General features: G+C 42.0%; 1 protein-coding gene across 1 annotated transcript in view; it reads right to left on the reverse strand.

Annotated features, from left to right (window-relative positions):
* Window positions 1–339: 339 nt before the first annotated feature.
* grin3a (glutamate receptor, ionotropic, N-methyl-D-aspartate 3A) overlaps window positions 340–27,254 on the reverse strand; it is a 43,179-nt gene continuing 16,264 nt past the window's right edge. Inside the window, exons 3-10 of the mRNA XM_068706883.1 lie at window positions 20,889–21,558; window positions 19,092–19,475; window positions 18,430–18,575; window positions 14,899–15,014; window positions 13,347–13,498; window positions 8,739–8,900; window positions 8,295–8,365; window positions 340–2,262 (exon numbers count right to left, since the gene is read on the reverse strand). Coding sequence (XP_068562984.1) covers window positions 1,701–2,262; window positions 8,295–8,365; window positions 8,739–8,900; window positions 13,347–13,498; window positions 14,899–15,014; window positions 18,430–18,575; window positions 19,092–19,475; window positions 20,889–21,558 — 2,263 coding nt within the window. The 3' untranslated portion in view covers window positions 340–1,700. The remainder of the gene's footprint in view (window positions 2,263–8,294; window positions 8,366–8,738; window positions 8,901–13,346; window positions 13,499–14,898; window positions 15,015–18,429; window positions 18,576–19,091; window positions 19,476–20,888; window positions 21,559–27,254) is intronic.

The raw sequence follows: 27,254 nt of genomic DNA on the forward strand, positions 1-27,254 counted from the left end.
ACATCATTATATTCGTTCTTCGTGGGTTCTCTGCCAGTTACTTTTAACACAAAACTCTCTAAGTTTTGATGTACTCTGCGTCCAAATGGGGGACCTACGGGTGTATAAGGTTTTAAGTTCTTGAAGAAAATGGTTTAACAGTGCATTGAAACAGTTTCTAGCTTATGGAGGCGTGTCTATTAAGAAGCGAACTCAAATGTAAATATGCACAAGGCCTGTAAGACTTCCTAACACACGTTCTGCTTTCTAATATGTATTGGATATTATATCATGATGTGTAAGGTAGTTAGACAAAAATGTTTCAATGAAATTAAGTGCAAAGAGGAGAGGTACGTTTTTAATAACAGAACACATCCAAACGCAAACAGAATATGCAAGAAAACACGTCTTTGTCACAGAGGGACTGTTTCAGTGTGTTCAGTTGTGAATGGTCATCATATTCAAATAAGATGTCAGAGTTTGACGAGCGGTCAATTCATGTTGACATGTACTATTCAACCACGGCCTTGTGCCAAGAACTGAATGGTAGTTCTGTGTTTGTTGTGTCATGGAATTGCAAGAAGAGCGGTTTGATCTCAGGAGGCTGTGTAAAAAGGTCCTGTTGTGGGTCCCTGACTGAAAAGGCTGAAGACTCTTGGATTTATTACCATTTTATGTATTACTTCTTCACATCCCGTCTCTTTTTCTTTTTTCCTTCCCGTGAATCTATTATGAAGACGAAAAAACACTCAGACCACAAGTCAAACTCTGACAAGTTAACCGATGACTGGTAGGTGCAGCTCTCTTTAAGGAACTAGAAGTGCATCAGGTGAAGTGCAGGGCAACATTATACAGTGATCCCTAAAATAAGATCTTGATCCACCACAAGATGCCAACCAGATTTCTTGAAGAATATAGAGGTGTTTTGCTGAAGCTTTATATCTTTTTTTTTTTTCTCCTGTTTTTACGCTTAACAACTGCGCCACCAACCCTTAAAAAGACACACAAGATAAACCTGACCTAAGCCACATCTAATGCATTGTCAAAGGTCAGAAACTTTAGGCCATCCACGGTAAAATCAACCAATCACAAGCAGGTGTATTTCTTCACTTTCCCCCTCAAAGATACAAGGATTCAGCACAAGGCCATAATGACTTAACTTAAAGATTTAAGGACGGGTTCAACTTCAGGTCATTTACACTCTCAATGAGTCTCAACATATGACTCAGGTGAATTCACCCATTAATCTTAAGTACCAGTCTTCATACCTATGCTCAAGCTCATCACCATGGCAAGCAAAGCTGTGCCATTGAGGAGACGAGGCATAGAGGGAAAGGGAAGAGAGGGACAAGAGGAAGGGGAGGAGGAATGGAAAAACAAAATTAAGGGATCAGTGAGGTGAAGAAAATGGGGGATGGGAGGTTAGGAAGAGGAAGGTTTGCACAGCGCCTCAGTGACAGCAGATTTGGTTCAGGGTCCCTGGTTCCACCTTCCCAGAAGTCAGGAAATGTTCTACCGGAGTTACAGAGCAGGATTGGATCCCTGGAGAACGTTTCAGTCCAGCGTTCAGGGGAACTCCTGAGCCTAACGGAGGATTCAACTCCAAGAAATCTGTGAAGGTTCCAACTCCAAAACTCATTCTTTTCCTCAACCTATACAGGAGGTTTGTGGAAACAAGTCCCCATGTATAACCAGAGTTCTCTGGGCAGAACAAAGGAGCTTCAGAACTCTGGGAGCGTGTTTGTGTGTTGGTTAGTCTGCTGGTGGGACTGGCTATACGGAACGAACTGGTTAGACTGGTGCGTAGTGGGCTGACTGGATGCAGTCTGGTTTGCTTGCTGGTTTTCTGATTGGTACTGTTCTAGCTCCCGCTTCCTCCTCATGGCTGACTGCAACTGCTGCTTGATTACGAGGATTTTACCCTCCAGTTCTGACAGCTCCTGAACCAGCGGGTTCCGGCCCACACCCAGGCCGCAGTCGCCCACCCCTAAGCGTGCGAGGCCCTGCCCGGAGCCCCCTTGCCCTGGCCCCAGTACTTGGCCCAACCCCCGCCCTAACAGGTCAGAGCGACCGTTAGAGTTGGTCACTATGGGCGGGTGTTTCTCCATTAGGGGAAGAGAGTGGGGATGAGGCAGGGAAGTTGGGGATGGCGGTGAAGGAAGCTCCTGGGAGGATGGGCGCTCCAGGTCATTCTGCATCTCTTGAGGAAGGACCCTACGCCTGTTGCAGTGAGAGGACTCTGCAGGATTCCAAGACGCTGACTGGTTGTTTCCCTCATTGCACCTGGAGATAAGACAGATACATTGAGAAATATCAGGTGGCAATTACATTTGTTTTTCACCAAATACATGTAAATGTGGGAGATTGTGTATCATCTGATCACATCTTTGTAAAGCCAGTGGCTCAGATCGCATCACTCTCCCCAATACACGCAGATGATGCTTACATTTACTTTGACAATTTGCAATATAGGAAGAACCAAATGTTGATCAGGAATATGAAGGGAAGACAGATTTCCCTACACTGCTGTATGGCTGTTCCAGACATTATTGTGCAAGAGGCTCACGTCGAGATTGTTAGAGGAATACAACTGTGGATGCTTGCCAAGAGCAGTACAAGTGTTCTCCCCCAATGTCCCATGATTACGGTAAGAGGGGAAATAGTTAATTCCTTTTTACTATGCCTCATACTTTATATGTCTCAGGTTGTTTTATAGGACTGTCAATTGTTTTTTAAATGCTATAAAAACGGTAATCTTTAAAATCTCTTGGAAGCTGTATCAAATTGTTTACAGGATATTCAATCATTCAACCATTTAAAAAATATTTAAATACATTTGCTCTTCCAAAATTTCTACGTCATTTTTACAGGGATTTATAAAGGCGATAAAGTATGACCATGAATATTTGATGAGTTTATAGTTACCAGTAATTTCAATTCCTCCTCGGCATTGAGGAGTTGCATGTTTGGTCTATGGTGGTTTGCTGCTGTCATACATTGACGTCTAGCTTCTTTACAGAATATTTAGACGCACACCCCTTGGGAGATTCGGAAAATGCAACGAACAAGACCTTGAACATTAACACCTTTGTGCACACCCGTACCATCTGTGTAGACCTGCGTCACAGCACCTCATGTGGGAATCAGAATCCCAGTGGTTTCTGGTTACTGTAGTCTGAGTAGTAATTCTCCACTTGGGAGTCTACATGATTGGTGATTTTGTAGTGATACAGTCCACTCCTGGGGTTATGGTGGGCCAGTCGATCGTCCCCATACAACATGTTCTCACTCCTAACACGTCAAATACGAACGCTTTGTTAGTGGCTCTAAACTTCAAACTACTATTTTCAAGTTAGAAAACTACATCCAATACACATTGTGCAGTTGCTGTTGTGAGACAGACATTCAAGACAAAAAAAAGAAACACATCGACTGTTGAGGCTCACTGGTTTGAAATTCACGTCCAATTAATTTCCTCAGCAGTGACCCGGCCAGCCTCTCCCATACAGCCCGGAGGTCCACCTCCTCTTTAGGCTAATGAGCTCCAGCAGCAGTATCCTGGGTTGGAGGCGTGAGGCGTCAGTTTGACGCTTCGTCCCTTTTGTCATGTTCCATTCAGGCTTCAACACATGTCACAAATGACAAATCCTTTAAAGGAAACTTAAAAATGAAAAGAGAAAATTCGATCTCAAAGCTATTCCACTGGGGCTTTAAAGTTTTTTTTTTTTTTAAAGCTTAAAAATCAGCCAGCCATGGTTGTCCTTGGTTACATATCAATTCCTTTGATTGCGCTGGCCATGAAAAACACCTGCAAAATAAAGTCGGGACTTTGACAGGAAGGCAGAAAGAAAGTGGCATCTGCACGTAATTGGATATTACACAAGGCTGGAGTCATGTTGGGTTCAGAGAAAATACCCGTTTGTGTTCTTGCTTTTCTGCTTCACCAAAAAATGAAACTGTTTTGTAGGCAGACCTAGCTTCTGTCCAGATACTTGATTCCAAATATGTAGTTATTATGGAAATATGTATCTTTTGGTTAACACATTATCCTCTTTACGGTAGTTCTTTTTTGTTAAAATAATATTACAAGATTTTTTTGATGAGTCAGTGGCGAGTTAATTGCTGGTGGTCATAAGTCACACCCTGACTTCTTATTCTAACAGATAAAACAAGAAAAGTTGCATTTGAAGACACAATTATAATCATACAAATGGTAAAGTAGTAATTGTAGCAGTATTCTTTTGGTAGATTTATGACACAACATAAAGAAACGTTTTATGAAGACAAAATGTAAGCAAAGATCACTCTTTGCTTTCTATCACTGAAAATGAGAACACAAGTCAGTAAATGTAAAAGACCAATTCAGTGTAATATATGCTGTACTCCCTGTCAAAAAGAAACTTTTCACATCTTTTGGACCACATCTGCAAGCTGAGAAGTAACCATGATTTAATTTAAGGAGCAGAGGAGAGAGATTCACCTCATATGAATTGAAGCCCAACTGAAGAACTCCCTAAATCAAAGGTGTTTTCATGGCCAGTAAAAAAAAAAAGTGACAAGAAGAATCTAATGAGATACTCCTGACTTCAAAAGAGACCCTAAGCTGAAGGATGAGAATATAAAAATATAAGAAAGAATCTTATCTCACAGTGATGTGTGCACCTTTTGACGAGAAGGCACCATGTGCTTACATCATGGCTGCAATAGGAGAGAGAATATTTAGCAACGTGGTTAACAATATCAGATCTAGTTAGCCGTGAGTCTTAAGATAATCACAGCCGCCGGATGACCTCAGACATGTCCCTGGTTACGCTTCTTTAATAAGTCTTGATCTTTTTTCTTAATTCTTTTGCTTTGCGTTCATTGTTTTTGTTGTGTTCCTTTTTTATTCATTCATTTTAAAAGCACTTTGTGGCTACTCTGAAAAGTGCGACACAAATCAAGAGGATTCTTATTATGAGCAGAACCTCTTGTCGTAACCAAAAAGCCCTATTGCTGATTGTTTATCTTCCATCCGGCCTTTTACTTGGTTTGCTTAACATGTCGACGTCCATGTGTCACTTCTATATGAAAGAGGAGCTCTTTTAACTTCCGTGATACGAATGGGTACCATCAGACTGAGCCCACATCGTTTCATCAGAAAATAATCAAACATAGACGTTTAAAAAAAAGAAAAGAAAAAAAAGAACAAGATTAGAGACTCCAACAAGAAATAATGATCTCAAGGTCCTAAAGGGAACTGCGCAGCACACAGTGCTGGCACCGTGTGTTTAACAGATGAAAAGGAAGCTAAAATACAAATTATTACGTCATTCTGCATCGTTAGGATGTCCTTCACATCATCATTATTTTCCTAGGTGGTGAAAGGAGAAATACACATGAGGTATCAAATCCTCACTGCGACATCAGAGGGTGTCTCCATTTCTAAATCGACAGCAAACAGAGCTCTTTGTTTGACATGCTGTATAAACGATGAGGCCGGGAGCGTGTACGCGCAACTGAAAGCCAGCCAACCTTTCTTCATCATCCAGACAGACCCTTCAGTTTTCTAAAAAGTTTTCTAAGGTCAGAAAAAGCTCCTCCACACTATTTAAAGTCCCCAGATATCTGGTCGCTCCTACTCATTAAAATGTGTCCAGTATTTCATTTACATTTTCATACATGTTGATTTTTCTCCTTGAGCGGTGTTTTTTTTTTTTTTTTTTTACGAATGTCCTGGCAACCTACTGTTCAGATCCGGAGTTGTTAGACACGCATGACAGACACAGAATCCAAGGCTATAACAACTTCCAGATACTTTTCTGTCTGCTGTCAACCAGCGCAGCTTATGAAGAGGACAGCTTCGCGTGTTTCCCTGCAGCACTTTCTTTACGCTGTGGAATTAGAACGGAATATTTCACCACTGATCGGTATTTCCCAGAACATCTGTCAGGACAGATACCTGTCAGCTTGTAGCGCAGTGAACAGGGAGGACACGGGTGCACCAGAAAGACATGCACCCTGCTGAAGTGTCCTTGAGCAACATATATTGAATTCACCCACCAGCAGGTCTGTACAGCTTCCCCACCCTTGTGGAGGGTAAAAATGTTAATGCCGAATTTGGTCTTCTTGCGGTAGACGGTAGCTCTTATATGTTGAGATTGCTAATTTTTTTTCAAATTGGGGTGATGGTGTGCATCACACAGCAAGACACGAAGAAGCCCGGTTCTTGCCCAATTATTTCGGCACTGCCATGTTGCTCTGGTGGCCCGAAATGTTTACTAAATTGCGTGTGCCCTCAGAAGTGCCAAATCAAAAGAACAATACAAGCCGCTTCCAAATCAACACAGGCATGGTTCTGTGAATATTAGCTCATTAAAACACCACAATAAAAACAAAAGGATTTGAAAATGAACCTAAAGGCACAAAAAAAAAAAATCAGAAGAATTGCTTTAAAATGAAAGGGAACTTGAATGTAACTTAAATAGTACGTTTACCTGTAAGCAGTGGAAGCAATGGTCCTATCCCACTTCATTTCTCTGTCAAACAGAGTATAGCAGCAGCTGAACTTAGAAGTGACAAACGATCTTGTTTTAGTGTCGGTTGCAGGTCTTTTCTATTGAGCTACATGACCTTTACGCCGCGTTTGATACTGAATCACAACATCTTAATTGGACTTCGGAGAGTGTTTTTCGTGGCATTACAAACGCCGCTCCTCGTGCGCTCAGACACTTCTCTGACGCCTTTGGGCTTTTCTGCGTCCTCGTTAGCGCAGGTAGGAAATCAAATACATTACGATTCCATCCTAAGTAGTCGTTTTAAGCCAATTTAATGTTCACCCATATGCTCCGTTTGGTCACACAATGCCTCCTTCTCATTATGCTGATGAAACAGGTGTACATACAACCGACCCTACAGCTTGCAGCCGTTTACGGCACATAACCTCATCCTCTTGAATGGGAAGATCATCGCTACGCTGCTGGCAAAACAGACATTTCTGACGCGCCACGTTTCTGCAGGACACTGACAAATTGACGGTAATAATTTTGGACTTTTAGACGGCGTGCAGGCGCGCTGCAGAATAACTTGATCGAATGAGGCTGATTATGCAGCAGGTAATCTATCCTCATTACCACAGGCATCCCTCACATGGCCTTGGCTCCATAATTATTATGTGTATTTAATCCCCACTTCGAGTGCTCCACCTGAGTGTGCCCTCGGTGCGTGCTGCTGAGCAGGGATAGGTGTGAAGTAGAGTACAGCAGAATCAGACAGAGAAAGATGAAATGGAACTCTTTTGCTCAGCAAAAGCTTGAGGGTCGTTTTTTGATCCCCCCTCAGAGGCACTGAAAAGAGTTATACATTGCCCACTTTGCTCGCCTTAAGTAAGCTCCCAAGTGACACGGCAGTGTGAGCAGTGACCGAATGTGAATTCAAAAAAAGGGACTACACGATGACACATGCGCTGCAGTGGCGCCGAAATGGCCGTCCAGATCGGTCAAATGAGGCCACATCACACCCAAACAATGCAACATTTGAAAAGACATTGAAACTGACCAAAAAGAAGCTTTGATGATTTACTGAATCTCCCTCTCTCACCCACTGAGCCCAACAATACTCTGTGACGTCAGCGCGAGCTTATTTCCTCAATTTCGCTTTCTGATAATTAGCTTCCAACAGACTAACCATTCATTTGGTTTCTGATTAAAAATGGGTCCCTTAACTGCCACTTGGATGTTAATTGATGTCACTTATTCTCAGCCTCATTATTTGGCCAATGGGCTGTTGAAGTTTGGAAAATTGGCTTTGTGCATAAAAAGGTTACAACATGTGATATGTTCTAGTGACACCCCGGGATCCAGAATGGCACCTTTCTTAAATCTGCATAATTGTCTTTGTTTGTGTGCCTGTAATGTGGTTATGTTATGTAAGTGGGGGGGGGGGATACATTGCATTTGGTACATTTTGTAGAGGGTGCAGTGGTTTGATACCACTCTATAAGGAGACACAATGCACCTGTTGTTATTGACATGTGGACAGCAGGTGACAGGGTCAAACCTTGTGATTGAAGGATGACCCGCTCGCCTCACTCCACATCAGTGACGAGCCTGTTTCTGAAGTGTCCTTGCATCCTCAGTCAAAACAAAATGTACCGATAGGGTCGTACATAATTACAACACAACTGGGCTCAGTTCATATTCAGTTCAATCCCTTTGTAATGGGTTTCCCACCCCCCAAAAAAACATCATTGTCATTTTCAATATATTTCAGCGACGGATTAATTCGATTGAACTGAAGTTGTATTGAGCCCATGCCTTCAATACTGGGGACAGTACCTCTTCTCAGGCTTGGTAACCGTCGGCAGCTTGTCATCAGTGAAGACTGAGTTGAGGGCCCGGTGTAATCTCTGGAAAACAAGCAACACATTAGCCGTCACATCTTTGATTTCACCTGTTTTCACCTGCGATTATTCTGTGTATTGGGAACATGAAATGCTTTGAGTGTTTTGTATGTGTGTGTTAGTGAGAAAGAGAGAGAGAAAAATAAGAAGACAATATTTCACCTCTAAATACATATGAACCAACTAGTAAGCACACTTTGCAAGCAGAAGAAGCAGAAGAAACACATTTCTTACATTATTTTTTGCATTCTGTTATGGCTTAAATAATCAGAATAATTCTTCTTCTGGTGATTTTAACGTGGTTCCTTTCCAGCTCATGATCAAAAAAGGTTTGCTTCGCTGTGTTGCACATGTGTGTATTTGAGTGCGAGTTCAGTACCTGACTTGTGTGCAGCCAGTATTTGAAGCGTGGCTCCTTGACCCTCGGGATCACCAGCTTGTACACAATGTGTTCCGCTACTGTGGTCAGCAGGGATAAGGCCACGCCCACACAGAGCATCACGAACAGGCCGGAGAAATGCTTTATGCCCATCTGCAGCGTCTGGAGAGACACAGGGTCAGTGAGCGAGAGAGATGGACAGCGGGAAGAAAGTGGACGAGTGGAAAAAGAGATCAGGGATGCAAAGCTATTACTTCTGATGGAGGAGTGGTTGTCTGAAAAATTCGGTCCAGGGAGTACGATTATAAAAAGTCCCTCGGGTTGTGCCTTTGACGGTAGAACAACCAGATAAGAACACAACTTAAAGGTACAAGATACAGCAGCATTTCGATTGCCTCTCAATGGCTCTCAACGTGGCGTCGGCGAGCCAGCGGCTCACAACTAACGGTGCTGACAGCGCTAACAGTGCAAACAACGGCAATAGTGTTGACAGAGCTAACGGTGTTTACACGAGGGGCTAGCGGAGGGTCTGTGTGTTTCTGCAGCAACGCCGTCGCCTGGACATCATCAGCATTATTGCACAGTGTGTCACCATTAGCCGGTGACACACACACACACACACACACACACACACACATGAACGAACATGCACCCAAAGCACACGCGGCCGGCCTGGCTATGTCAACAAAGCAAAGAGATGCTCGGATTACAAGAGGGAGCGTGACTTCATTCTTTGCTCAGGTAGACATTAGTCCACTGTTTACAAAGCAAATAGTTGTTTGCTGCTGAATTCATGCTTTGGATATCGAGTTTAGCTTTATAACATATATAACATGTATGGAGTGTTTCAGACGTAGGGGGACAGAATGAGAAAATGTAATTTTGGAACATTAAATGATGTAGAAATCTGAAATACCAATGAACTAGAAAATTTGAAAAATATGTCCCCTTTAAACATGTAATTATTGATCAAACCCTTTATCTCTTCCCTCTGTGTGTGTCATATGCAAGCCATATCGTACAATACAGTCGTGGTTAACGTTTAATGGATTCACCATGGTAATGACGCTGACTTGTAATTGTCATGAAGTGAACATATTTTTTATATTTTTCGAATGTTATGTTGCTATTTGCCAGCTACCGCCTTTTTACTTGTTTTCTGTGTCTTCTGTTTTGTATTTTAATACGAAAATGATTTGAGAAAATTACAAAAACTGCATGTGTGAGCATAATTTTCTTATATGAGCAGATCTTGTATTCAGTAGCAGACGTGGCACTAGCTTCTGGTTTGTGTACACAAAATCATTTCCCCAGCTAACACTTTAATGATAGCATTAGTGTAATTTAAATTTTATTTGCCGTTATGTCACATGAAATGTGTGAACCCGTTGACGTATTCACCAAAGTCAGAAGTCTATATATATATATATATATATATATATATATATCCTATACCCTCTCTATTACAGCAAGTTTGGCCGACCTCCCAGGAGTCATTGGCTCCCATTCTTTTTCAAAATCCCATTAAAAACAGCTCGCATAGACAAAACACCGCATTACCAGATGTAATGCATATTTTTTTTTCCCCCCATAACTTGACTTTAAAACATTGCAATCACTGCAACGTTTTCTCCCCAAAAAAATGAGTGAGAGGAGAATATTGCTCAGGTTTGCTTTCAACTCTGTTTTCCATCCTATCAGAAGTAAACAACACCATGAGGTAGTGGAAAAAGTGATAACTGAACAAGCAACAGCATTGCAAAGTCAGTAAAGTGAAAATTGCAATGCCGTGAACTGAATTCAGCTTTGCCTTTTATAGAAAAATAGACATCTGGAATAAGATAATATCTCCCTATAGTTACCTGTCCTGGAAAAATACAGCCTGATTTTAAATCACAGTTAGATTTGTCCTAATTTTTCTGAAATCCTGCTTCTCATGCTGGGATATCACACGTCCCCCCCCCCCCCCTCATCTTAAAGTGTCACTATAGAGAAGCCTGTCAGAAATGCATCCTGAGTCTGCGACTGTGCCGTCTCCTATTGGGATGTCACCCTTTTCTTAATTAAGCGCGTGTTGCAGTTACAGCAGAAGTACGTTCTCCTGTGAATCTTTTTACTGCTGAGTATGGAGCAGCTTGTGAGATACAGCAGCGGCTGCAATGATTGCATTATAAAGTCACACCGGTAAGAGAAAAAAAAAAAAAAAATATGTATGATGGATTAGATTCGTCATTGTAATATTGTGACTTGGCGAGCGTTGTCAATTGGGAGTGGGAGCCAATGATTCCTGGGAAGTCAGCTCAATGCAGATAGTCAGTGTCACATCTGAGCGCTGGAGAAGACATTTCCAACTTAGGAAAAAAGAAGACAGCAAGACAAGCTCACTGAAGATAAACAAGATTAATCTAATCTAATACTTAGCTCCAGTGTGTAAAAAGCACTGTAAGTTATTGTTCATCAAGCCGCTCCAACATTGCTCACAGTTATGGGCTTCCTTGGATCAGCACATTTCAGCACATTCTTCCAAGTTTTGGCCGCAAACACACTTCCTGTCTCTTTTCACTCTATGCCACCACATAGAACAATGCTTTTTCACAATGATCTTATAATTCCCAACTTATAAATTGCATGGGTTAGTTGCATAAATTTGCTGCAAAAAAATCAATAAAAAAAATCAATGAAAAACTTCAATAAAACACATAACGCTCACAATCTTCCTCCCTTTGATCACAATTTATTTCCGGGTAACGTTAAGTCTGGCCGTCTTAATGTTAGGTAATTGAATATTATGTCATTTATTGGTATTGATTTTATTACTTCAGATGGGATCAAATTCTTTGGGGTGACAGGGAGCTGGACGGATGCCAGAGAGTTTGGCTGCCTCCGCTGAAACCAATCCATCAGATGTTTCATCTCTTCAGAATCCCAGGCCTGCTGCTTGTGGTGTAGTAGCCATTCAGATTAATTCAGATAATAGATTGAAAAAGAAGAAAGAAATGCTGAGCAGGTCTAAACTGAGCCAGCCTTGTCAGTAATTCATATTGCTTATATCACATGAGTTTCCCTCTGATGTTGTCCAGTGTTCATTTTGACATATTCTTTGTTACTTATTCAACAGCAGTATCTATAATATGAGAACCGGAAGGTGTGCAGCAATACTGGTCAAGCAGCCTTTCTCTGCTGTCGGCGGAGGCAGGTGGAGGCATGATGCTGCAAAATGAAATGTACCCGGAGCAATTTAAATGTCTGCAGCTGCAGATAGCATCTGTAACACGTCTAGCTGTTACGCAGTGGGAAATGGTTCACTTCAGAGACACTGAATCTGTTGCACTGCAGTGTGCTGCTTCTGCTACTCATACGAGACTCAGAAGACGGGCATTTACAACGATGCGTTTGGTGTGTTTCGGTAAAGCTGTCGTTCAACGGCACACACACCCCCAAGCGCTGCTTTATCAGACTTCATGAGGGGGTTTTATGCCTTTGCATGCAAGAAAAAATGAAATAATAAAAAAAAAAAAGAAAATGACGAAAAGATGGGGGCAGATGAGTTTTTAATTCATGCTCGATAATGGGGAGTGTGCAGTCGGCACCGAGCGAGGAGACACTTTTGGGGATTCCAAAGTCACAGCTGGGTGGAGAGACGGACGGGCTGCTAAGAGAGCCAAGTGCTCGGTAATAGCAGAACAGAATGGACCGAGGGGCCTGGGCAGTTCGGGACGGAAGTTATGGGGACATAGCTCAGTTAGCAGATGGTGGGTCAGGGGGGGGGGCGGGCTCTGAATTAGTAAGGAGCCGTTACTGTACGTGGAGGTCGTAGGGGCAGTGCAGGGGAAGTGTTATGACAGCCAGGAAAACCATGAAATAAGGAGAACAGTTCTGAGTAAGGGCAGAAACAAAAGTGACAAGAAAGCTACTTCTATGCAAATAAATTAAGGAAATAAATTGTGATCAATTGAATGAATTCTGACTAACCAGAGAGATAAAAAGAGATTTTATTTTATGTTTTATGATAAAGAAAATAGGTCTCTTTTCTCTTGTTTTACTCGTGGGGCAGCGGTACAAGCTGTTTTCTCCTGATAAAGTTTTTGCGGCAAACGCATAAGCAAACAGTTTCCCAAGAGCTGGCCTGACCAAACCCACGACAAAATATGTTTCCCTTGAAGCATAATTCATATTGCAGTTTTGTTTTATATATATATATATATATATATATATATATATATATATATATATATATTTATATATATATATATATATATATATGGCTGAGAAGAGGATGATTAGAGCAGTGAGAAGAAATCAAACAATAAGCTGAAAGACGCCAAAACTGTAAAACTCTGTCGAGCTGAGGGGAGTTGGGTAGACCTCTTTAACGTTATGAATAGTCATAGTTCATATACGAATATTGACTAGTGCAGCTTTAATTTTTGTGTCTTTGGTATGATTAGCAGAAAGTTAAAGCCATGATACCAACTGAAACACCCCAAAACATCCATGTGTGGAGACAGAAAGATACAATATGGCAAAAAATTCAACATGTGCTTAAATGTCACCATACAAAACAATACATTTGCTGCTGTTGTATACAAAAGGCGGTTCTGCTCCTACCTGAGTCACAGCAAAGCTGCGCTTCCCGCAGGGCACAACCTTGTACCATTTGTCATGCAGCATGTCCATGAAGCCATCCGACTTGTACTGACTAACGAGCTCTGAGATGTTGGAGGTGAGTGGAGAGTTCTGAGGGAGGCCAATGCCATAGCCTGTTAATGGACACGCACGCACGCACACACACACACACACACACACACACACACACACACACACACACACACACACACACACACACACGATGCAATTATTCCTCTGTCGCAACAGCTAAACTATTTGAGCTTCACCTCCATGCACTGTCATTATATTCTTTCACAGAGTAAGGGAAATAACAACTGAGTAGAAAGGAGGGAGTCTTGGCATCTTTTTTTTTTTTTTACCAGCGCTTATCAGAAAGCACCATCATCACTCTAAAACAAAGCAGGTACTTAACGTGAGTAAATCTCTGAATTTCTCAGCATGCCAGGAAAGTGTGACAAATACAGCAACGGCCAATTACAGAAGTAGCTCGCCTTGGTAGGAAGCACACTGATTGATTTGTATCGCATCCTGGAGGCTTAAGGGTGCATTAAGTAATTAACAACAACACTGGAATCTGGGACTATGGTGGCCTGTAATGGAAGTAAAGCACCATGGGAACATCTTCACAGTGGGAGGAAGGAGCTTGCTAAGTGGACCAGAGATTAAAAGCAGACAGTAGAGGATCTAAACTGTTGAAAGCAAGACGATTAAACTGCTGTGCAAAGGTTGAGTGATTGATATCGTTGAATTCTGGGCAGTCCTAAAATGCTCATGGGCAGTTTGTCTGCTGTCATTCAAGGACGGCCTCTTAAAATGTAATGATAATCAAAAACCACAACAGATCTGTGGATACTGATGATCAGGCAGTGCTGACAAATGACTAATTTCATCTGAAAATGTTCTTTATCAATCTATACCATTATCAAAAAGATGGGCCCCACATCATTCATGACGTGATATTTTGTGTATTACAGACTCGGGGGGTAACAGAATACATGGGAGGACGTTACGTAATGAGGACACAAGAAGAAAAGACGGTTTTCTGTTACAGTTACAGGAACAAAGATTATCGATTAAAGACACATTGGTAAAAATGGGGAATTTACAGTTTACAATTTGAAAATGAAAATTAAGAATGATAGGCCCAACCTACCACGCATATGGGCACACTTCACGTCACAATAGCCTCTAAAGTTAGTGAAAACAAATGCTTTTACTGATTGAGAATGGTGTCATAGTTTGGTTTGTAAAGCAGAAAAAGGGAAACACATTACAGGAGAGTTGTTGTTCCCCTTTTCTGCTTTACAAATAAAATATAATTTTTTTTGTCTTTATTTGGAGATCTGGATTAGAGCTAATCCAAAAAGTAACGTAAGCAATCAAGTTACTTTAATATGATGTTCCTTGGATTGGACTACATGTTTAACAGGTAGTTAGTAATTGTAAATACATAAAAAAACAACAACAAAAAAAACTACCTCAACCCTGAATAAGTGAGTTATTTGCCTTATAATAACAAGCCATGTGTTACCTTCTATAGCGAAGGGTTTCCCCACTGTTAGTGTTTTACAGTCTGCATCTATGGAGACCTCGTAGTCCAGCAGAGCTTTGTCCATGATGAATGCATCCAGTCTCTGAGGGTCATTCCTGTAAACACACAGCAAGTCGCTGAACTGGAAGTGCAATGCAAGTGCAGATGGAGCAAATACATGTCATGCTTTGTGTGTGTGTTTGTGCAGAGACGGGTTCCTGACCAAGATAGTGAGAGCTCAGCTTTAAGACTTTAATACTGTTTTTCATGCACTGGTCCATTTTGAGATTTTGGACTATTTGTTCCCCAAAAAATGTAATCAACAAAAAAAGATTGTCTTCATTCAGACAACAACAAACACCCAAAGTATTTTACTACTACTGTCTATTTGCGTCTGTAGATTTCACCAAAATTCACAAAAAGTTGGCATTAATTCCTCGTTTGCATATTTCGGCAAACAATTTCAGAAAACATGCAATGCAACAAATATCTGCCTTAATGTAAGGAACCAACTGGGGAAGTTTCATGGTTCTATCTATTACTTGAAATTGTTACCCTATTCAGCTATTTAGCGTTCATCAATCACAACGTGTTGTGCCAATTAAACATTCCGTTGCACACAAGCAAGCACTCGCTCATTCAACAAAAGATAAGAGTGTTGACCTGAATTGTGCCCTTAAGTTTTTTTGACAATCCGATCGGTGGCATTTGAAATGTTTTTGACGGATCGCTGGACTGACAAACGGATAGATGCACTTGGACTGATCCGTAGTCAGTCAAAACTTCGTCGTGGCGACAGATGTAACCATGGCGCGAAGACAGATCTTACATCTTCTGGGATTTTCTGGGATTGACATTTTAAAGCAACCCTGTGGAAAATTAACCTTTAAAAACCTCCTGAGACACAAACTTAAATGAACCTTTGTCATCTCACTCCGGCTCCGATACTCTGAGGCTCATTTTCTCTGTTTTCGTCCTCATGTCACACCCGTGACCTCACAGCATGAGGGTAAAGAATGAGATTTCTTCTTTTTTATTTGACTGTTTCAGTAGGTCTTGGATGTAAGCTTGATATGCTTTCACTTATTTTAATAGTGTTACGTTTATTAAATAGAGACACAAGTGGGGATGGTTTTTTTTGTGTCCAATAAAAAAATTGATTGAAGGTGAAAAAGAATGAACACAAAAAAATAGATTTTATAGAGCGTTTCAGAGGGCAGTGTACCACAACCACTGAACATGGGATGTCAATGATTCAACACATTCTCTCAACCTTTTTGCCAGTGGTTTTTTCCAACACTGTTACCGGCCATATTCCAGTAAAATAACTGCCTGTCCGCCAGTTTCTGCCAATTTACTCAGATTCCTCGCTCCGAGTCTGTTATACACAGTTGAGATATTAATTCGTAACAGCGAGGCTTTTAAGAATCAATTCTTCTCTGACAGGTACAGTCTACTGGGATCCAAATGCTGCAAAGCCTTTTTTTTCTCCTACATATTGTTTTTGTTTTGTGCTTGTTAGCGTGGGACAGCGTTTGAAATCCTCGACTATCTTCTACCCACAAGCTGGCTGCTCATTATTACAGGTGGAATCAGGTTGCAGCTTATGTCCTTGGTATTTCAACCATACCGTACTGCGTAATAATGCATGATGTGTATTTTATGATCGGAGCACAACCTAGACATCCAGCAATTACCTAGCCAGTGTGATTAAAACACGATGCCTCCCTGGATCAACTTCCTGCAGTAGCGCTTGAAAAAGTATGCATTCGCATGTGGATGGTAGAAATCCTGCACTAGTTCTGCAGTGTGGCTTCACTTCACACAAAATGATGTGCGACACAGCAGTTCCATTCATTTTGGATCTCCGAGGTAGATCGGCCAACAGCTTTCACATCACATCGTAAGACATGTTAGCGCCTAAGTTACAACTCTCTAATGTTGTCTCTCAGGTGTGATGCTAGTGTGATGCTAGTGTGTGTCACGGCAGATAGAAGCATCACGTCCAGTACCCCCCCCCCCCCCCCCCCCCCCCCCCCCGCCACTTTATTAAGCCAGCCAAAATAGCACAAGGCAGTTGTCTGGTGGCTGATAATGCTCCAGTAAGTGCGCTTTCTCCGAATGCCCTAATTATGTAGCAGACAGGCTGCAGTTAGCAGTTGTTGCTCGCTTCAAATTCAGTTGTCAGACATGTTCATCAAGCTGAAAGACCGTTGGTGCACAGTGTGCAGGGAAGAGAACCAAGAGATAACTGCAAATAGACCTCTAAAGCTCACTACATTTCCCCAAGCAATGTTGTTTTAGTCATCAGGGCGTGTGGACGGTTTTTTGTCTATTTGTCACAGGGGTGAGGGAAGCGATTGAGGTGGAAACCGGTGGGAGAGTAGGAATGGGAAGGTAACTGCAGGGCTGATGGGGGAAACAGGTGTGTAGATGGGCGGGACAGGTGATGAGGAAAGGTGGGAGGGCATCTGGTGGATGACTTGGAAAATGGCAATGAGAGGATGGAGAGAACGATTGAGACACTAATATATAATCATGATTAAAAAAAATATCATCACGATTCAAAGTAAAATCCAAAATGAAATGGAATTTTTTTCTTGTACAAAAATATGATACAACGTCTTAATAGAAGATGGTTTAATCACTAGCACAGCTTTGCAGTCTTTGTTTTCTTCAATCGATGCAATAACTTCAACCTAAACAGCACCTTCAACACTATAAAGGTAACCATAGCAACCCCAACATCCAGTTTTGTTTGGACCAATTCATGAATGTTGAGTTCAACACAGGAGCTGCATTGCGCTACGACGTGATAGTGGCATACTATATGATTATGTCGACGATAACTAACGCCTGGTGGATTCTGAAGTCAAGCCTAAGCTCAGGGTATTCAAAGTTGCATTGAGACACACTCGTTTGCTGTCTTGTTCCCCAGTTGTAAATGTTCTAAAGATGACACTTTTCCCTTGAACCCTCTAATCAGCATTTTTACAAGCTCAGTAAGAAAAAAAAAAAAGAAAAATCTTGTTTCATCCATTCAAATGGTGTCCTGCGCAGCCTGGGCCTTGTATTCAGCTGCCTCTTCTCACTATATTCTGCTTTGCTCCACGGGGACGCCGGTTGAATGTCGAAGCAGCTTATGATGACAGCGATGGCAGGGTAAGGAGGAGGCTGAGATCTGAATGCAAACAGGAGAGCTAGAACGACCGATTCTTTTTTTTTTTTCTCTTCAAATTTTGACTTTCCTTGGACACGCATCTCCCATTCCTTTTCCTTTTTTTTCCAAAGGTTTTTTTTCCCCTCGTGTGAGTAAGTTGATTTCCAGGGAATGATGACAGCGAGATATAACTGGTTGGATAGTTACTGAATAACCAGAGGACGGGCGACAGTGACGACTATGCCATGTGTGTAGAGTGTGTGTGTGTGTGTGTGTGTGTGTGTGTGTGTGTGTGTGTGTGTGTGTGTGTGTGTGTGTGTCTGGCACGACATCCGTATGTGGACCGTGCAGGACTCATGGCATCGTCTTACTTGAGATGATGTATGCCATCTGGGGTTGCCGGGACGTTGTATCTCCTCATGTACTCGTGCATCTCAGGGAAACTCTTCTTGAGGTAGTCCTCTGCGCTGCTTTCTCTCACTGTGGCAAATCGGAATCCCTGAGAGGGATGGTGTAACTGCATGAAAGATACAATAAACCCAGATGTTACCCTGAGTATGTCTTCACAAAGCATTAATATTGAAAAATATTGACATTTTTCACTTGAGTCTGCTGCTTCTCTTTTCTTCAGTTGGCATTTTTTTTTGTATTCTCAGTAGCAGAAGGAGAGCTTGTGAAACTGGTGATTTGTTTCTTTTCTTCTCTTTTCTGATTTACTCTTGTTATTCAGAGATTTGGTGCATTGGCCAAAGGCATTAATTACCATAATGCTGATTGCTCTAACAAAGTGGTTTAATTAAATAATCTATTTGCTGGCTTTAAGTTTAAAGACTGCACTCTTCGCAAGAAATTGCTAACCTACTACTCCGGTCTGCAGTATTATCAAGTGTACATCAGGGACATTTTTAAAGAGAATTTCCACAACAGCCTGAACTTGAACAAACAAATGAAACCTAGTCAATTTCTAAACGACATTCCCCGACACTGTAAACTCATGAATCTGCAGTTATTTGCAGTGCAGCACATTTCCGACCTTTGGGTCATGTATCCCTGACAGTTGTTCGTAGGTCTTCTCCCCGACCATGACGGCGGCTAGATTAGCGGTGTAGGTGGACAGACAGAACAGACAGAAGATGGCCCAGAGGTTCATCAGCAGGCGGCCCGTCCAGCACTTCGGCGGCTTGATGGCCACCGTTCTCCCGAAGAGAATGGCGTAGCACACGTTGAGCGCCGAGGAGAAGGAGAACACCCGGTCGCGGTTGCGTCCACGAGGCGTCATGCCAAACGGGCTGTGCCACTCGTACAGGGTGAGGAAGACGGCGGTGACGTGGAGGGAGACAAAGATGCCGAGCCACATGGACCAGTGGAGAGGCCACATGAAGGCACCGATGGGTGCAGCTGTGTCGCGAGTACGAACCTGGGCAAGGGGGAACACAAGATTAGAATACCTACACCTAAATTATACTACAAAGGTGATACATTTGTGTTAGATATTCATGTTTTAACGATCTTAACGTAAACTTGCATCACCCGGTCTCATTCCCAACTCGTTACATACCGACGCTTAGTCAGTGCCCCTCGGTGTCTGATGCCAACACGGCAAACTCTCAACTAACTCCAATTTAAACCCACCCAGTCATTATTGGACGCTCAGAGCAGCTGACCCTGAATAAAGAGCGAGATAGACCATACAGGTTGGGAGGGGACTTTCCTCAGCTGTGTCCTGTGTAAAATGAAAAGTCAACTTTAACATGTTGTCACTTAAGTAGTTAATTACGTGGGTCGCTAGTCACTTGACTGGTTTGTCGCTTGTTTGTCACGTGAGTTGTTGGTCATTCAACAGTCATGTGAGTCGCTCAGTCAAGTTTTAACGTCAACCACGCTTCTCCTAAACCTAAGTAAGTGGTTTATGTTGCCTAAACCTAGGTTTCGTGTGAAGATTGCAGTTTATTTTGAAAAGACACGATGCGTGCAATGAGTGGAAACCGATACGCTGTCTGTGGTGTAACTCTAGTGACAAAACTAACGCTACAGGGCTACCAAGAGCATCATAGTTTGAAGCTTAGGGCCACGGGCCGAGAGTGAAAATGTGTTGTTCATGGAGATTAAATAGGACTAAGACTTGAAACGGAATATCTGTGTCGGGTTAACCGTTAACGTGTTCGGTTAATTGCTCATCAGAAATTAAACCCAGGCTTGTCTCACCAGTTTGAGCTAGGAACTGAACCAGGTCCCTCAAAGAGCCACAGTAGCATGATGAAATGGAAAGGGATAAATTGGGTGGGGACAAAAAAAGAAAGTGCGCAGTGCCCCTCGTCACCTTTTACTACAAATAAATACAAAATACAGTTCACACAGGGAAGCTACACATTCAGACGCCTGCCATTAAGTGGATATCTATTGGTAAAGGTGCTGTCTGATAAACTGTTGTTCAGGAGAATAAAAAGGGAAACATTATTGATATGAGAAAAGACATCAGAACATCTCTCACTGTAGTGGCATCTTTCTGTCAGCATCTGAGACTAGGTGTAGTAATTGTAGTAATGGGGTCACCACACTAAGCTGCACCCTCCCGAGCCCAGCCCTATACGGGGAAGTGCATTAGAATCCAATAACCCAGGACTGGCAGTAATAAAACTCGGCTATATTGATACTGACCACCAGCATACCAAGCGGAGAGGGTTGAGGTAAGGTCATTGACAGAGGAATGGAGAAGCACGGGCCAAAGACGTGAGATTAGTAAAAAAAAGTGCAAAGGAAAAAAGGTAAAATTCTGTATGAAATGAGGAGAAAAAGGACGAGTCAGAAAAAGAGAGAGAGCGGTACTCACCAGAATTCCCAGGCTGGTGGAGAAGAAGGGCGAAGTGAAGTCAATGACTTGGCTTCTGGCCGAATTAATGCTAAAAGATGTCACTGCCAGGTGGGCCGCGCCGCTGAGCAGATCCCCCACCAATCCTGTCCAGCGACCATTCTTGAACCCCCCATACTTCCCGTCGCCTACAATATAGAGGTCGAAAGTGAAGCCCATGTCCTCTGCCAGCTTCTCCAGCAGATCTATGCAGTAGCCGTAACAGCACTTCTTCAGGTCCGTGGGAACAGATCCGTTACGGCCAGCAAGGTTCTGGAAAAATCCTTTCAAAAGCGAAGATTCATTGGTGAGCGGGTCGAGGCACAACTGGCCCGCGGGACACAACCCGTCCCCGTCCACCTCTCGGGTAAATACAAACGGGTGCTCCACCAGCGTCACCACCCGCATGTGCAGCCGTGCGGATCGGCGCCAGTCTCCTCCGGCCCCAAATCCCGGATGGCTTGGCCAAGCCCGCCGGTCCATCAGAACTTTCCCCCTGCGCCAGCGTCCCAGTCGGGTCCAGGTTGGCTGGCCTAGAGGGTCCAGCTGGAGGGACCAGATGTAGTGATGGGCCTCTGAGATGACATTCTGGCTGTGAGTGTCTCTGGATATTAAACCGGTCTGGCCCTCAAAAGACGTGTTGGATAGAAATCTGAGGGGAATGGGGGAGAAAGAAATGATGGGGGAAAAGGGGGAGATAGGGGGAGGAGATTGGTGGAAGGAGGACGTGCAGGATAGAGCAGAGGAGTTAGAGGAAAGTTCATTCTTAGTATTTTCAAAATTGAAGTTGGCCTGTGGACACAGTTTCCTCTCCTTGCAGGTGAGACTGGGTTTAAAGGTTTCAGCACCATGGACAGAGCACAGGGAAGCCAGTTCAGTACCCACTACTAATATGTTTAATCTTACCCACAAATACATTTACTTCTATGTGGTTGAATGAGAAAGTGACTAAAAAATATAATTTTCATCTTCGCTCTTCCAATTCAATTTAATTTTCTCTAAATGTATAAAAGACATCAAAAACACACTGAAGCAGGTTCAACCATCCTTCCAGCCCTTTTTTTTGGAAAAAATGCATTCAACCAGTGTCAGTGATCTTCAAAAACAACATACATTTTGATGTAATTATACATTTATAATTGGTATGATAGTTAAAAACACTACTGAAATGGGGATTCATATTACGCTTCGTTGAAGCTATCAAAACACCAGATACTGTACCTTGCTTTAGGAACTATAGACGTTCAACTTCCCCTTGATTCTAGCTGAGCATTTTTTTTTATCTATGATTTAGATGTTCAAGCTGGACAGTATATGTTTGACCTGGGTAACATCTTTCAGTTCCTTGATCATTTACTAATGAGGACTGTGTGATACTGTCAACAATTCTCCTACTTGATTAAAGCTATTGAAAAATCAAAGATAGTTGTTTGGTTTAAAAAAAAAAAAAAGCTTGGTAAAAATAAGGGAACAATCGTAGTCACGGTTGTGAGTTTTTAAAAACCACACTACTTTTGACTTTTGGGCGCATAGAAGTATGTCATTGCAGGGATTTAAACAAATGAGCAAAGCAACACTTTTTATGCAAGACGGTTTCGTAGAAGAGGAATAAAGATCTACTCAACAGGGATACGATGGTTGACAAAATCTGCAACTTAAGGACCCTCACGGTACTCGAGTTGAAGGCCTTTTTGATTATTTTGTCTCGTATCAGTGTTTACAGCATATCTTCTTAACGCTTGTAAGTCAAGTTCACTGCAAGATGCACAGTTGCTCAATAAGTTTTCTGCTGGCTTGCTTTTTTTTTTTTTAGTACAATTGCCAGTAAGAAAAACACCTTTTCCAGGACTTCTGTGGCTGCAGGATTTACAGGCTTAAATGTACGATTATATTTTACCCTTGGTTAGTTTATACTAAAATCCCAATTTAATAGTGTAACACCAGCACCGGAGAGGTGTATTATCTAGGTGGCCTAGTGGCTGTCCAAAGTGTGTTTGTGTGTTTGTTTGTGTGTGTGTGTGTGTGTGTGTGTGTGTGTGTGTGTGTGTGTGTGTGTGTGTGTGTGTGTGTGTGACAGGATAAGGCAGACCACGGTTCAGTGATCACACCATCTCTCTCACTGAGCCATGCTACTGGCTGTCTGAGAGTGTCAGATATCGGAGCAGACGGACACACTCGCACTCACACAGAGAAAAACACACACACACACACACACACACACACACACACACACACACACACACACACACACACACACACTTGTCCACCGGAATGGATATCTTCGGACGTAGGAAAGAATGCGGGCATCCGTTCTGTGCAGGGAGATGCACACCGCTTTGATATGCCTTCAGGTGGCAATGATGTGAAAGACGTGACCTTTACCAAATTTCTTTTTTTGTGTCAACTTGCTCACTGTAAAAAAAAAAAAAAAAAAAGAAATCCATTTTCCCACCACCTTGTCTACTTTCCTACATCTTTAACTGGTGTTAAGTCGACCTGACAGCTCAACTAGTCCGTCTGAAGGTCAGTGTCTTCACTGCAGCTTGTAGCTGTTAATCTACCTGAAGACTGTGTCTTTTTTCCCTCTTCCTATCTAATGAATGTGACATGCTCTTGCACATCCCTGACAGTGCAGAGGGTGTTGCGCGAGAAAAGGGCACATGTTATGAGAGTCACTTTTGGAAGGTGACGTTACAGATAGTTTCAGACTAACACTAGCAGTCGGCAGAGTGGAGTCGTATAAAGGGAGCTGAGTTTCAGAAAGCTGCTTCTTGGAAAGTTAAAGATGCTTCCTCTCGCTCAGAAATTGCGCCATTCAAGTGTTTTTTCTTGAGTCTTTCTCTTTAAGGGATTTGATGCACCGATTTCTGTCACGCATGAATAGAAACCATGCCACTCCACTCACATAAGCAGAACTCCAGGGTGCTCATTACAACCGGGCTTGATCCTATTTGGCTCCACTTGTTAATGAACTATTGCTTTTACTATTATATCATCGCATATAACGTATGTTCTTGTGCAGGACTTTCAGGCAGGAGACCGCTGTTCTTGTCCGGTGCGAAACTTAAAGTAAACATTTTGTCACGTCAGTCGTTAGCCACTGTAAAGTAAATGTCAATCACACACAATTTCCGAAAGTGGTTTTGTTGCCTATAAACCTAGCTTACTGTGAAGACAAACATTTATTTTGAAAAAACACCATGCATGAAATTGTGATGTGAAAACATTCAAATTCTTTCAGATTTGGAGCCTATTACCAATTGATGACTATTTCAATGATTTAGGCCACTTAAATAACTAAATCCTCAATCAGATACTGATCAGATTTTGTGCAATGCGACCTCAGTGGGAACAGTCATAACAGAATCAAGACTCCTTCTGTCACTCTTGACGTTGCGGAGAGGCGCTGACAGACGTTTGAAGTAGTTCAAGTTAAAAGCAGCCCTTGACTTTCTGAAACTTTGGATGAAATCTGTTTCAGTGAATGCATTCACAGCACGATCCCACCACAACTGGCTGCGGCTGTGCATCATCTCCGTACCAAAATATAGCAGCCATTGCTCCACAAAAAAAGGCAAAATTTATCAAAAAAACCTCACATCCGAGCAATAAATCAGAATTTAGCACCGAGGCTTGAAGTGTGAACGGAGCCATATAGTCCTCAAGTACCTTTGTCGAAAAGATTTAGTCCAACAAGCTGATGACTCATGCAAGGACAGATGCATGTTGGACACATTTTCAGGGGTCTCTCTTTTCAGATTCATTGACTGTTATACAAGACATTGACTTCCTCTACATCCAGCGCTGCTACGGCCCCTCCTACGCTCCAATAAAAACGTTAACTTTTTATACAATGCGCCATGATTCATTTCCACTCCATGAAAGAACAAAAATTGGTTGCATTTGAAGCAGAGGAGTCGACGAGTGACGTCTAGGTGAATCACATCTATAACCCAGCGACACTAACTTAATGTCACGCCCGCCTCGTCTTCTTTCCTCATGAATCGTCCTGAGGACGAGGCAGGTTATAACCACAGAGTAGTGCTCATGCTCACATTAAACATGTTTTTATGAGATATATGTTCAATGATGCAGAATCTTCTGAAGGAAGGAGCGTCCCTCCTTGTTAAACCAATCCTTCCCTGAAGCAAACACAACGTGTTTTACTTATATTGGTTCAGGGAATGCAAACCTCAAAGCGGACATTCATTATATATCATTTTCTCTCTTTACAGCTCAGCTGGTGGGCACATCGGGGTACTCTGCTCGGCTTTTTGGCAGGCATGCATTACTTTAAATGTTTGTTATCGTGAAGGACTGTCTCTGGTGGAAAAAAAATAAAAAAAGAATAAAATAAGCTGTTGATATTTATCCTATCTGTAATAATACAGGGCTTTTGCCCCTGCAGTTTATCTGTATCTTCATCTCCAAGGCCTACCTTTCTCTTCCCCTGCTTTCTTATCACATATTTTGCCTGCTACCCAGTAACTCTCCTCCCTCAGCCTCTCAGTCGAGTGGACAAACCTTATCGGAGCCTCTCATAGCCTTTTACACAGGTACTTTGGAATAGCACCATGTTGGTCTTTTCCCTTTTAGAATGAGCTTAATTATACCATACAGATACCAGCTCAGTGATCTTCATCTGGTAAAAATGTTGAAATACAACAACAATGTGAAAAATCTTAATGTTTTTGAGCTTTTTATACTTAATCGACAGATTCTGCATTCATAATCTGCAGGCAACGGGACACGATTTTGGTCTCTGAAGCATTCTGGTTTCTGTTTGTAGTCGAGTGGAGTAGTGTTCACCGATCACGTTCGAGCAAACCGTGGTTGAATGCAGTCCAGGTGGAGAACCCGTTGGCCGAAATGCAATCTCTGACGATGATTTAGATATTTGTTGGTTTACAATTTGTTTGGAAACTATAGCTGCTCCAGATCCAGTTGCAGTCGTGGTCTCTCAACTCCAACTCCGGTCTTGCATCTGAAGTTGCTAATCGGACTGTACACAATGAGCAGCGACCGGAAAAGGGATTCTTGGCCTCGGATATTTTGCGGCTGATCAACGGAAACGAAGCCCAAACCTATAGCCAATGGGTTCCCAGATTGCCTGTTACATGTAATATTGTGTGTGCAAGTTGAAATGTTGATGGAACTAGAGTAACGGACTAGGCTACAAATTGGATTCATCATCTTGATCATCTAGATTTTTTATATTCCTTGTGTAACAAATATTTTTTACATTTCTTTTTAAAAGTAGGATTAGATGCTTAGCAAATGGAACAAAGCAATTAGTTGCTATTATTATTATTATTATTATTATTATTATTATTACTACTACCACAAAACATTTGTACTACTACTACTGTTACTACTACTAGTATTAATAATAATAATAATAATAATAATAATAATACATATCTGGGGTGTGACCATCAGAGTATATCCATGGTACAGCTTGACAGAAGCCTGAGAAAGCAAATGGAGAGAGAAATGGGATTGAAAGTAATAATGAATAAATCAATTAGCCAAGCAGAAACGCCTGTGATAACTGATTAACCCAAAGGATAATAAAACATCTGATTCATCAGAATGTAATGGTACTCTTTCTACATTATCAGATTAGTTTTGTTTCATTATTTATTCATACCATAAATTATATATGTCAGTATTTGTAGTCTATAAATATTCTAATCATGTACAAGAACATTTATTGTTGACATTTTTCTGCTTTCTCAATTTAAATAATTGCCAAGATTCCTTTAAAACCCTTTTCCATTGGGAATTACATAACATAACCTTACATTAACACATTAACTCTCCTTTGCCTGAAGCAATTTCAGCTCGGTTTTCTGTACACACTTGCACATACACACCTACACACACACACACACACACATACACACACATAAATATATATATACATAGATACACCTATACATACATATTAGGGGTGTAACATTACACGTATTCCTATGGAACTGAACGATACGTTTGAATAATACTAGTGCATTTGAAAAATGCAGAAGCTTAAATTGTGGGAAATATAATGTTTTTTAGGTGGAGCCACTGCGCTCAACCTGGCAACCCACCCAACGTATCAGACAAGGTGCTGTCTGACACTCCCACCACGGAAGAAAAGCATTCCACTGAGGCAGCTACTCCCTACCGATTCAAACAGGGCCAAAGCAATCGCCACGTTACATTTAGAGCCGTGAATATGAGACCCTATACTCTGCAGTGGAAAACGCAGGCTGTGCTAACATGCTGCATGTTATTGAACCCCGTGACACTACTCATTCACAAGCCCATTTCTCCGGACCATAATTCCTGCTTTGTTAAAGAAAA

This window comes from Cebidichthys violaceus, unplaced genomic scaffold (assembly GCF_023349555.1).
Source record: "Cebidichthys violaceus isolate CVI_PGR_0920_01 unplaced genomic scaffold, fCebVio1.0.p SCAF_122, whole genome shotgun sequence".
NCBI lineage: Eukaryota > Metazoa > Chordata > Actinopteri > Perciformes > Stichaeidae > Cebidichthys > Cebidichthys violaceus.